We start from the raw sequence: 12,497 nt of genomic DNA on the forward strand, positions 1-12,497 counted from the left end.
AAGGACTCTTTGTAACCTCCAAGGCCTAACAGGGAAGTTCCCATGCAATAAGACTTCCACTGAACAACTTCATTTCACAAACTTTCAACTTACGAATTCTCAGGAATGCAAACTCAAGGACCAGAGCAAAAGGGCTTCAACTCTCCCCAGTACCACCAACTGGTGTTCCCAACCACTGTCTGTCATTTTTGTCCCAACCACCTTGGTGCTTATTCGTCTAGAGCAGCGAGCAGTTCTGAAAGCAGGGTCCCTGGTGCAGTGGCAGCATCTGGTAACTTGCTAGCAATGCAGATTTTCAGGCTCTGCTCCATACCTACTAAATCAGAAACTCTGGGGGTTGGCACAGTAATCTGTGTTTTAACATACCCGCCAGTGGATTCTGATGCCGGCTCCATGTCTGAGAGCCCAAGGTTTTCGAAAGTCATAGGGCATCTCCCATGTTCACGCTTCATTCTGAAGTGCTTTTAAAACATGGTTACTCCATTATGATCAATAAAAGGAAAACGATCATCCTGTTGATAGAGTGAGTAGGAGGAGATAAACAAACATGAGAGAAGTGAAAGCTGAGATAATTTTAAAAGATCAATGGAGAGACGATGGCAAGTGTTGCACGTTTGTGTGGGATGACTCACTCAGTGATAGGAACAATTCTGAAAACACTGAATCAGGCGGTGTCTGAGATGCAGCGCCTGGGCCACAGACAACACTCATCAGAAAACAAGGACGATGATTCTCAAAATTCAAGGAAATGTGAACACGGGGTCACCGGGTCAGCATCAAAGTGGAAACTCACTGGCTTCATGGAAATTCGGAAAACGCTGGGCGTCTGTGTGTTGCGCTGGGGCTCAGAGTTTGCTCCTAGGCAGGGGTGTGTCCACAGGTTAGAGGCTCATCTGAATCTGTCAAATATTGATGCTTTGGCCTATTCTGATGAAACAGAACTAATCAGTTCTAGACCAGACCACAGCAGGAGTTCACTAACCCAACGGTTTTTCTATATGGATGAAACAGATCTGTTTTAGGAAAAAAAAAAAAGCGAGAGAGAGGGATGCCTGGTAGACAGTGCATTAGCAAGAAGGAGAAATTATATCAGGTTTTAAATGTTTAAAGGACTAAATCACACTCCCACTTATAAGCTTAAAACCGAAGGAGTAACTCGATCTACCAACAAAGGATGGGATCTATGAACCACCCATCACTTACAACCAAACGCTTATGCAGGAACTACTGTATATATCATGGAAGTTAAAATTCAGCATTTAAAAGACACAATCCACACCCTGCCCCCTGAGATTCACTTGACTGGGGTAGAGCCCACTTTTAACAAGCTCCCGAAGGGATACTGAGGCAGATGGTACCCGGACCACAGAGCCATTTGTCCTTACGGGAGAAGAATCAGAAGCAAAAGCGGCACTGAGTCGCTGCACGTGCTTCACAAACATTGCTGGGGAAAATGCTGTCGGAAACCAAAGCACCACCCGCTGGAGCCCCAATTTAGCACCTGTTCCCACAGCTCAGATCGGGGAAGTCAGCAGTAAATGAGTAACGTGTTACATAAGTTGCTTTTCTGTATGCAGAACCTTAATTCACCAAAGAGAAGTTGAAATCATATAAAAAGCAACAGCCCACCCCCAAAACAAATGCTGGGAAAGCGTAGCCAGGATCTCCCCGTCCCCTTCTGCAAGGCAAAGATGAGGCCCCCTCCGTGCTGAAAACCCTGCTACCTCACCCTTGTGCCACTGGGATCTGGATCCTTGGTGGCAGTGGTCAGAGAAGGTGGGGCTGGGGAGGGCGGGTAGGAAAACATTCAGGGTCTGCATGGGCATGGACACTGGCTGCATCAAGGCTTCCCTCGGGCTGAAAACATAAGTGGAGTCATGTTGTGCTTCACTATGCCTCTGACCCCTGGCTGGCAAGTTCTGGAACGACACAACTCCCTCTGTCTTGGGTCTTCTCCAAGAACCCCAAACCTTTCTCTCCTCTCTCTCTCTCTCTCTCTCTCTGGCAAGGATTCTCAGTCTTTTCCTCTTCCCAGTTACTCCAAGACCTGGATATTATGCTATTTCTAACTAGAGTGTTAAAAGCTGACCAGGGCTGGGGCATTTATCACCCCAGTGACCACAGAAGATGTCACACAGACATGGAAAGGCATACCATCTACGTAACATACGTGTTACTCCTTCCAGCGAGTCAGCCTCAGGAGTCTTCTCAACAATGACCCAGAGACACCCACTCTCAACCTAGCAGAGAGCAGACTGTAAGTTTCCGAGGGCACAGTCCTTACCTATCTTTTTATTACTTTACTCCAAGCACCTAGCGTGGTGATTAACTCTCAGGAAAAACAAAAGAAGTATTGAATTGACTTAAATTGACTCCCGATGTGAAACGTAATTATCACCCCATTTTGCCACAGAGCAGGTCCCCAAATGCATGAGAGCCACCTAGGGCGCTTGTTAAAAACCCATCTTCTGGGCTCCACCCCAGACTTAGTAAATCAGATTCTACAGGATTTGCATTTTAACCAAGCGCCAGGGAATCTTACACACATGAATTTGAGAACCACTGCCTTAGGCTTATGAGACCCTCAAGGACACTAATATTGTGGGATGCGAGTAAACAAAAGGGCCCTTTGGGAACACCCAAAACCAAACAAAAGAGAGGCAGGTGGCTTCCTCCCCTCTGTCCAGGCATGGGCCAGCGTGGAGTAGAGAACATTCAACATCGGGGAAAAAATGAGGCCAAGAAGAGATCAAAGACAAGAAAGACCTGGGGAAGCCCTCGAGGTTAACAAGGCCACCACTGAGGCCAGCAGGCTCCTTCTCATGTTTCCCCGGGTCACGGGGAACCATGCTCCATCACCAGATCGGGAACCGGGCGGTATCGATGAGGCCCAAGGACAGGTTGCGCACAGCTAGCAGCCCTGCCCCTCTCTGGAAAAGGGCATGGAAGGAGAAGCATGCCTTCGTTGAAACTTCTCTACAGGTCTGCCTTCCCTCTCGGCCCTGCAGTGTGGCAGCTCGAGTCAGCACACTTCCCTGCCCACGTTCCCATCCCCCCACTCTCAGGGCAGCCACATCTTGAGCAGGGTAGAGGGCTGCTCCCGGCCGGGGTGCCAGCAATCACACCCGAGTTCCTTGAGCCTGCACCCAAGGAGCCTCACAAGCCCCCCTTCCAGAGACAGGGAATCCCTCCGCTGCTGTCACAGGAACGTCAAACACCAATGTCTGTGCCAGGCCTCATTTACACAAGCCCACTCCTCCCCAAGAGATGGATTTTTAAAACAAACAGCTTTTCCGTATGTTAGCAGGCAGAGTCATGTCAGCATCAGGGATCCCCAGACGGAAACATGAGTCAGTCTGGGGCAGAGACTGCTAAATAAATCCTCTTTGGGTGAAATTCCTCTCTCTGGAGAATGAGGAACCTCAAAGCGGATCGCTCAGATTCCCTGGCAAGAATGCCTACAGACACCACGTTCTCCCCAGCCGGGCACGCCCTGAGCACCCTGAACTCTGAAATCATCACCTCTCTAACATGCATCTGCCTCTGTCACCCCATCCTTCCGGAAACTCTCCCAACCCGTCCCACCTGCGTCCCGGCACCCCTATTCCCACACGCACTCTGGTTCCATCCAGGGCAACGGGTGGCCCTACTCTGTTGGGCATGGGTTGTCCACACTCGAGGAGGATTTCCTGACATCCCAAGGCTTAGAGTTCTGGCAGCTAAAGAGACAAATGCACCACGTGGACACACGGGTACCTGAGAAATGAAGGAACACAGGTAACAGGTGCAGACGGCTCACCTGGAAGACTCAGCCACCGAGCACTCTGTTGAGATGTCAGATTTGGGAGCTTGAATTACCTGGGTCATCGCCTCCTCTTGCCTTAATTTTGCTTGTGGGGACTTGGTCAGAGGGAGGGATTCCTGAATGCTGTGTTGCTTGTGGGAGGTGACAAGAAGGTACAAAGCAAAAGAACTGGCCTAGGAGGGGGTCGGGGCAGCATTTAGGACCTAACACAGACATGGGGCCAGATCATGCATGTTAGTGAGAGATGAGAGGCAGGAGGCTCCAGCTTAAGGACCAGCTGGGAGAATTCCAAGTCCAAACTGAGAAGCAGCAGAGCCTGGCCCAGACCTCGCCTCTCCGGGCTACAGCGCTTACAGCAGGAGAATGGAAGCAAGGGCTCTGGGAGGTGCATGCGGCCTCTGAAAGGTACTGGTCCTGTGGGGATATGAGTCTCGGGTCCTGATGGGTGAAGACTCTGAGCCGCCATCAGAGCAGGGGCTCCAGAGCGGTTACCATGGCTTCGGGTGCCTTTAAGCACAACCAGGGATTTCCGACGCGGGACAAGTCTTGGCTGGTACATCAGTGGCTGGGCCCCGCCCGCCCCCACACGCATAGGTGTCTGTAACCAGTGCAGGCACGTGAGCGAGCCCACAGTGCCCTAGGTGAAAAAGACAAAGGGACAATTACTGCCTGGCTGAGGGTCAGGGCCAGGGTGGGGGCAGTGTGTTTCCCTAGGCTGCCCGCAAAGCCCCATCCAAGAGGAAGACCAGCCACGTACCGAGTCCGTTCTCCGCCAGCGCCGCGGGGCTCACGTGGCAGTCGCCCAGGTCCTGCTCACCCACGTCATTCAAATCCAAGCCGGGCTGGTGGGACCCGTTTCCAAAATGCCTCTCTTCCTTCTCGGAGCCGGCGTCCCCGTTTTCCATCCCATTCTGCGCCTTTTTCAGGGGCATTATTTGCAAGCCACTGGGGGTAGTCCTGTAAGACACCGTCTTGGTGGCCCTGTCCCCGCCTGCAGGGGGCTTGGCCGGATACCCTTTTTTCGGCTTGGACAGGGAAGGGTTGATCCGCTTCCGTTTATGGGAAGTCCCTTTGCTCTTGCCGGATTCCGAGGGTCTGTGGGACAGTTTCTCGACCGAGGGGCCTCGGCCGTCCCGCAGAAGCTTGGAGGCGCCGGACTGCTTCCCCGACTTGAGCCTTTTGTCCTTGGCCAGGTGCAGCCCGTTGAACTCATCAATGAACTCCTCGCAGTGCAGCAGGTGGTGCTCGGGCTCCCACGTGTCCTCCGTGCTCCCGTAGCCTTTCCACCGGATCAGATACTCCCATTTTCCCTTCTTGTTCTTCCTCTTGTCTACAATCCTTTCAACCTGGGATGCAAGAGGAGAATCAGGAAAGAGAGAGACAGAAGGAAAAAAAAAAATCAGTCCCAGAACACAAGAACAACGCAGAGCCCTCGGGATAGATGCATCCGCCCTGCCCATAGGGCGAGCTGCTCCCGAGGCAGGAAGCTGACCCTCCCAGGAGCCTTCAAGAAGGCTGGTTTATTTTAGGACATCGCCGAAGGGAACTGGCGGTGAACAACAACCATCGTTGTTTCCCATGACAACCGCACGATGCCACACCTGCCTGGCTGCATCGACCCGTCCATCCAAGGCTTACTCTTACTCGAAATCGCATTGCAAGCGTTCACTGAAGATCTATATTCTTTTCATTGCACCGAAGTCGAATCAGACTTTTAAAGACCAATTTGGTGTGCGTTTTTCACCGTTGCTTATAATAATAAGTAACACTGAGCGTTTACATTATAGGCACTCTTCTAAATGTATCCTTACTTACAATGATACTAATGATGAGTAATATTCGCTGGGCATGTGTGCGGCAGACGCTACTAAATGCTGGCCACGGATGGTCCCATTTCATTTTCTCCAGACAACAACTCGATGCAGTAGGTGTCCTTCCTATCCCCACTTTACAGAGAGGGAAGTGGGGCGGAGAGATTGTCTCTCAACCAAGCTCCAAGCTGGTAAAAGCAGAGCTGGGATTTCAACCACTCTCACCCCGAGTTTTTTTTCTTAATCATTAGGCCATACCAACTCTCTCTCAACTATAAAAATCTTCCATATTGGCCAAAACCGACTCGAATCAATGAAACCCAATATCCCCCTATTCGGCTCCCCCAGCTGCAACACAGGGGGTACAGCTGCGAGGTAAGGGTGACATTTTTTGAGCGCCTATTATGTACCTTGCATAATCCCACAGAGTGTACATTATTAATGCTCCGATTTGATAGATGAGGGATTAAGTATGACGCAAACTGCCTACAATGCAGGGCTAAGAGGTGGTAGAGGTAGATGTGAACGTATATCTGGTTTTCGAGCCATGTAACTCCTATCTACCTTCAAAAGTATAAATCTCTCGTCTTCAACGAGACATGGAAAAACACACTTAGAAAATGCCAGTCCGAAGGCTAATAACTGGTGAATCGGGGTGAAGGGTGTGTGAGGCTTCACTTATTATTCTCTCAACTTTGCTATACATGTGAAATTTTTAATTTAAAAAAATTGACAGAAAATTTCCAGTGCTCTACCCAAAAAAGAGCTAAATTTCAATGAAAAAGTAAACAATTATATTCAAAAGTTTACTATATTTTAATGTCAAGATAATATACTTTTCTAGGATGGAATTCGACCCAGTGAAATGAAGTAATAAGTGAGGAATATGCCCTCGAAACTCATGGAAAAAAAACCAGTATGAGAGGGGAGAAGCAGTTACAGTTATAGTTGATAATTGTTAAAGATGGGTAATAGGTAAATGTGGGTTCATTATACAATTGTTTATGCCTGCATGTTGGAATTTTTATGTGTCTAAATTTTTCCATAATAAAAATTTTTGAAAAGTGAGATTATCTCCCAATGATCTATATACAACAGAAGCTATGCAAAATAATTAAACGACTTTCATTGCTTTGCACTTAATAAATGTCTAAACAGCTAGGCCATATTGCCTCTTTTATAATACTGCTTCTTCATAGACAATTTAAATTGTTTCCTTAATTGATCCATCTGAAATCAAATTGGCCTATTTCTATGAAAATTTCTTTCCTTATAAAATGCTCTGTAAACATCTGTTTTAGATTTATTACATAATTTTTAGATGTATCACACAAACTCTATAATAGCTTGAAAAAGTAAAATCACGCCAAACGAATCCAACTTCCAATCTCTGAATCAAGGAATGGGACTAGCTGGGTATTCATTTGTGATAATGCTGCAAAAGAGTCAAGAGTGTCTCTGCAGGAGCCTGCAGCTTTGCACACTTGTAGGACTTTGAAGGGGGAAACCCTCTGCAAGCTAACGGAGGGAGGAAAGTGAACAAGCAACATGGCACTGCTGGAAATAGCAGCATCCCTGAGAAGACCAACCTAGGAGTGTCAGGAGGAAGCCCAGAAATGTCTAAGGGCTATGAGCTAAGGGATGCGTGTTGGCGTGGAGGTCTCCAGCTTCAGAAAGCATGTGCTTGGCTCCCAGAATGGAGAACCTTCTTCCCCAGAATAAAGCAGAAAACCATGTTAGACAAACAGCCAACACAGTGATAGGTGGGTAGGTGGATGGATGGAAAAATGGATGGTTGAATGGATGAATGAACAGATGGCTGGAGAGTGGAAAACCAGCTCCTCCCCCAGCGTGGCCCCAAGTAGCCATGTAGACACTCCATGTGTTCTTGGGCAAGTTACTAAACCTCAGGTGACTCACCTAACAAGGGGGAAATAACAGCACTTACCTCATAGGGTGATAGTGGAGGATATACAAATAAGGAGATTAGCATTCCAGAGTAAAGGTCACTTAATCTTGCATACCCTCCTGTGAATACAAACCTGGGTGGTATCTAAAGATAATGTTTCTCCACCCCCTGAGGACACTCAACTCCTCCCCGGGAAGAAGACAGAGTAGAGTCCACCTACTTAGATAAGTCCTTCCAAGTGTGGGAGACGGCTGTGCAGAGGAGGGCTGCTCGAGAAGCTTGGGCAGTCAGCAAGGGTGGAGTGTCTACATGGCTACTTGGGGCTGCACTGGGGGAGGAGCTAGTTTTCTTCCCTCCTAGTTACTGGAGGATTGAGTCACAAGTGGCTTTATGGGGACAGAAAGGCCACTGCTTCCACCTCTGGTACCATCCAGAAAGCCACTGGGTGGCTTGACCGTCATTTCTACTTAAATTAACCCAATACCAACAATGAACAGTATTAACAGGATTATTAATGGCCTGACATGCAGGGGGAAAACTACTGGCTCTTCCACTTTCTATTCACATGACCCTGGGCAAGTTGCCCAGCCTCTCTGGGACTCAATGTCCCCATCTGTCAAACAGAAATAGTAATAATAATAATAGTAGCTTCCTGCAAGGTTGTTGGAATAAGGAATAAGGTGTGATTGAGAAAGTAAAGTGCCTTGAACACCACAAAGCACTACGAGGACATGAGTGGAATTGCTCTCAGAAATATAAAGCTTCAGGTGACAAAAGTGATTTTATACACATGATTTCTTCTACCGTTTAAACCTTTTATAAAAAACGGTTTTTTTTTCAGGTTCAGAAAAACAACTGCTTTTTCTGAAAGATGAAAATGCCCACAAGGAGCTCAGAGGAGAGCTGGCTCCCAAACACCCCACCAGGCTTTGAATGCGCCATCTCCTGGGAACTAATCTCCTTCTTTACATCCCTGTACAGGTTTTCTGACCCTCTTTTCCTCTTCTTCTCGGGAGATCCTCAAATAGAACCAGAACTCTAGTCTGTTCTGTTGATAACAAAAGCCTACATTATTTAGGACTTGAATGTTAAGTGACTGCAATGTTCTCTGTCTGGAAATCCTGTCTTTCCCTTAAGCTCCCCCCAACCTCCGCCACTGTCCTCAACTCCTCACACCTGTTGAAAACAGAGACCTGGGCCCCCAGGTGCTAGCAGCTCTGCTCCTGATGCCCCGCGCCCACGCTACCTGCAGAGGCCTCGTACACTACCTGAGGCTCAGGCCCTCCAAATGGAAACAATGGTCAATTCCCTTCTCCTGTAGTTACCTAGGAATGCGTGAATGATATTTAAAAAGCATGTGCTCACACACCTGCCACCTTCTCTATTCAAAGGTAAGCAATCTGAGGACCTGAACGATTCCTCTGAGTTCAACCAAATCATTCATTAACATGTTCTCTCTGTGATCCCCGCTAACACAAGATGCGACTCTACTGCAGGTGGGGGCAGGGAAATTGAAGCAATTATTACCAGCGCCACGATGACAGGTGGATGGCTGTCTCCTTAGGAATGAGGATGATGACAGTCACCTCTAGTGGTACATGCTAAGTTCCAGGAACTGTGTTAATAACTTATAAGCTGACCACTGAGCAGTATTCTCACCACTGACAGGTGAGGAAGTTGAGGTTCAGAGAAGTTAGGTAAGTTTCCCTCCATCACACAGTCAGTAGGTGGTTAGCCAACATTGGAACCCTAGTTCGTCTGAGTCCTCGGCCCAAGTTCTTGGCCACCTGGCTACACCTCACCAGTGGGAAGCCACCAGAACCAGGCAAGCAAGGTGCCAAGCATGTGGCCCACAAGCACTGAAGAAGGAGACGGCTTCGTGAAGTCCTGCATCCAACACTGTAACGTGTGTCCGTACACAAGGCACCGCAGGCCATGGTGAACCCACAGACCGCCAGCACGGCACCCACAGGCTGGTGGGGACACAGCGCTTGAATGAGGGTGCACGAAGTCACAGGTGATAACAATTATGAAAAGGGCTCTGACAGTGAAGAGAAAGGGGCCGTGGGAAAGAAAGGCTACTTCAAATTGGATGGACAGGGAGGTTCCTCTGAGAAGGAACGGGGCCTTCGGAGATGGAGAAAATTTGGACCAGTGAGAGGCTTTTCCAGGCAGCAGGACAGCCTCCTCAGCTGTTCACTGGCAGGTGACCCAATAACACCACCCCCACCTAACATTCACTCAGCATTTACCAAATGCCAGCCACTGTCCTATGTGATCCCTACACAGTAATGTAATATTATACATGTTAACTCATTTAATTTTCAAAATACCTGAACGAAGTAGGTCACTTTATTCTCTTTTTGACAAAGGACAAAGCTGAGACACCCAGGGATTAAGGACCTTGGCCAAGACCCCAGCTCTGACAAGCAGCAGAGAGTTAAGACTTGGTTTGATGCATCCTGGCTCCAGACCCCATGCTTTCAAGGATGACACCATATCCACTCCCCACTCTTGTTCAGTGAGCCCAACCTGACTAAGGCTGATGGCATACGTGCAACTTCTGATGCCCCCCCAACTCCTGCCGGGTCACAGAAAACCTACAGCATCTCTACATGGCTTGAAAGTGGCCTCTCAAAGAAAACTCTAATTCAAAAAGATACATGCACCCCAATATTCATAGCTGCACTATTTACAATAGCCAAGACATGGAAACAAATGTCCATCAACAGATGAATGGATATAGAAGATGTAGTATATATATATATATATATATATATATATATATATATATATATATATATGTTGGTATATAATATATACAATGGAATATTACTCAGCCATAAAAAATGAAATAATGCCATTTGCAGCAACATGGATGGACTTCATCTATCATACTAAGTGAAGTAAGTCACACAGAGAAAGACAAATATATGGTATCACCTATATGTGGAATCTAAAAACAATAATACAAATGAACTTATTTAGAAAACGGAAAGAGATTCAGACATAAAAAACAAACTTACAGTTACCAAAGGGGAAAGGGGAGGGAGGGATAAATTAGGGATCTGGCATTAGCAGATACACACCACTATTTATAAAATAGTAAACAACAAGGTCCGACTATATAGCACAAGGAACTACATTCAATATCTTGTAATAACCTATAATGGAAAAGAATCTGAAAAAGCGTAGATATATATATGTATGTATAACTGAATCACTTTGTTGAACACCTGAAACTAACACAACATTGTAAATCAACTGTACTTCAATTTTTTAAAAAAGTAGCCTCCTGAGCTTGACTCTCCTGGGGTCTCCCAGCATGCCATGTGGGCCTCCCTCCCCTCCTGCTCCAATTCTCCATCGGTTCAAAGGGAAAAAGACTAATCATCAGTCATATTCCCTATCCCAGCTTCCCATCAAACCCAAAGGGTATATAAAATGACAATAGCTCGGGCTTCCCTGGTGGCGCAGTGGTTGAGAGTCCACCTGCCAATGCAGGGGACACAGGTTCGTGTCCCAGTCTGGGAAGATTCCACATGCCGCGGAGTGGCTGGGCCCGTGAGCCATGGCCGCTGAGCCTGTGCATCTAGAGCCTGTGCTCCGCAACGGGAGAGGCCACAACAGTGAGAGGCCCATGTACAGCAAAAAAAATAAAGTAATAAAATAAAATAAAATGACAATAGCTCAAGAATCCAGGATCACCAACGAAGATTTTCCAGACGCTGGAAGGAAGGCCCCTCACACCAGATGGCATTGGATGAGAAACTTTGGGTTACTAGTACATGTCTTAACCTCTGAATGCAAAGAACAAGGCCATAAAGGAAGACGATGCCCACAACTGCTGTCTACCCACACATACACCAGAGCAGCCATCCTTGGACATTCCCCAGATTCTGGACCTCAAACCCCACACCCACAGGACCTCTCTTTCTGCATCCTTTCAACATCCTGGGACAGCTTCCTTGGAGGTAGAGAGGCACAGGCTCCCATCTTTACGACTTGGGGTATGAAGTCCTCAGGAAGAGTAAAGACGGGACAAGTTCTGGGGACAACCAGGTATGGACTGTTTCAGGTCTAGAAGATGGTGGTTGCTTCAGATTATCTAGTCAGAGAAGAAGGCAGTAAGAAGACGTGGCACGTCCCACTCAGTCCAGCCAAACTACAGTATACTAAGGATATAGCTGCAGACCAAGAAATTCGGCTCAGAGCCATGCAATTCAAGCTAGCATCGGGTGAGGGACTGAATGGGGAACACAGCAGCATCCAAGTGAGGAGGGGACCAAGAGGAACTCCCACACCCACTCTGTTGGAAAACACTAAACCAGAGAGACTTCTGTTTGATCAAGAGCACACAGACAAAAACTGGTAACATATTTATAAAAACTTCTAAAACAGAGCAGAAGCAAGAACTACAGTCCTGCAGCCTGTGGAACAAAAACCACATTCACAGAAAGACAGACAAGATGAAAAGGCAGAGGGCTATGTACCAGATGAAGGAACAAGATAAAACCCCAGAAAACAACTAAATGAAGTGGAGATAGGCAACCTTCCAGAAAAAGAATTCAGAATAATAATAGTGAAGATGATCCAGGACCTCGGAAAAAGAATGGAGGCAAAGATCGAGAAGATGCAAAAAATGTTTAACAAAGACCTAGAAGAATTAAAGAACAAACACCTAGAAGAATTAAAGAACAAACAAACAGAGATGAACAATTCAATAACTGAAATGAAAAATACACTAGAAGGAAGCAATAGCAGAATAACTGAGGCAGAAGAACGGATAAGTGACCTGGAAGACAGAATAGTGGAATTCACTGCTGTGGAACAGAATAAAGAAACAAGAATGAAAGGAAATGAAGACAGCCTAAGAGACCTCTGGGACAACATTAAATGCAACAACATTCGCATTATAGGGGTCCCAGAAGAAGAGAGAGAGAAAGGACCTGAGAAAATATTTGAAGAGATT

At 47.1% G+C, this 12,497-nt stretch overlaps 1 protein-coding gene across 3 annotated transcripts in view; it reads right to left on the bottom strand.

Annotated features, from left to right (window-relative positions):
• The window catches only part of CDYL2 (chromodomain Y like 2), a 191,284-nt gene that overhangs the window by 57,952 nt on the left and 120,835 nt on the right, over positions 1–12,497 (bottom strand). For all 3 annotated transcript variants that reach the window (XM_032613788.1, XM_032613787.1, XM_032613789.1), the window contains exon 2: positions 4,563–5,151. In XM_032613788.1, coding sequence (XP_032469679.1) covers positions 4,563–5,151 — 589 coding nt within the window. The remainder of the gene's footprint in view (positions 1–4,562; positions 5,152–12,497) is intronic.

Source organism: Phocoena sinus, chromosome 19 (genome assembly GCF_008692025.1).
Source record: "Phocoena sinus isolate mPhoSin1 chromosome 19, mPhoSin1.pri, whole genome shotgun sequence".
NCBI lineage: Eukaryota > Metazoa > Chordata > Mammalia > Artiodactyla > Phocoenidae > Phocoena > Phocoena sinus.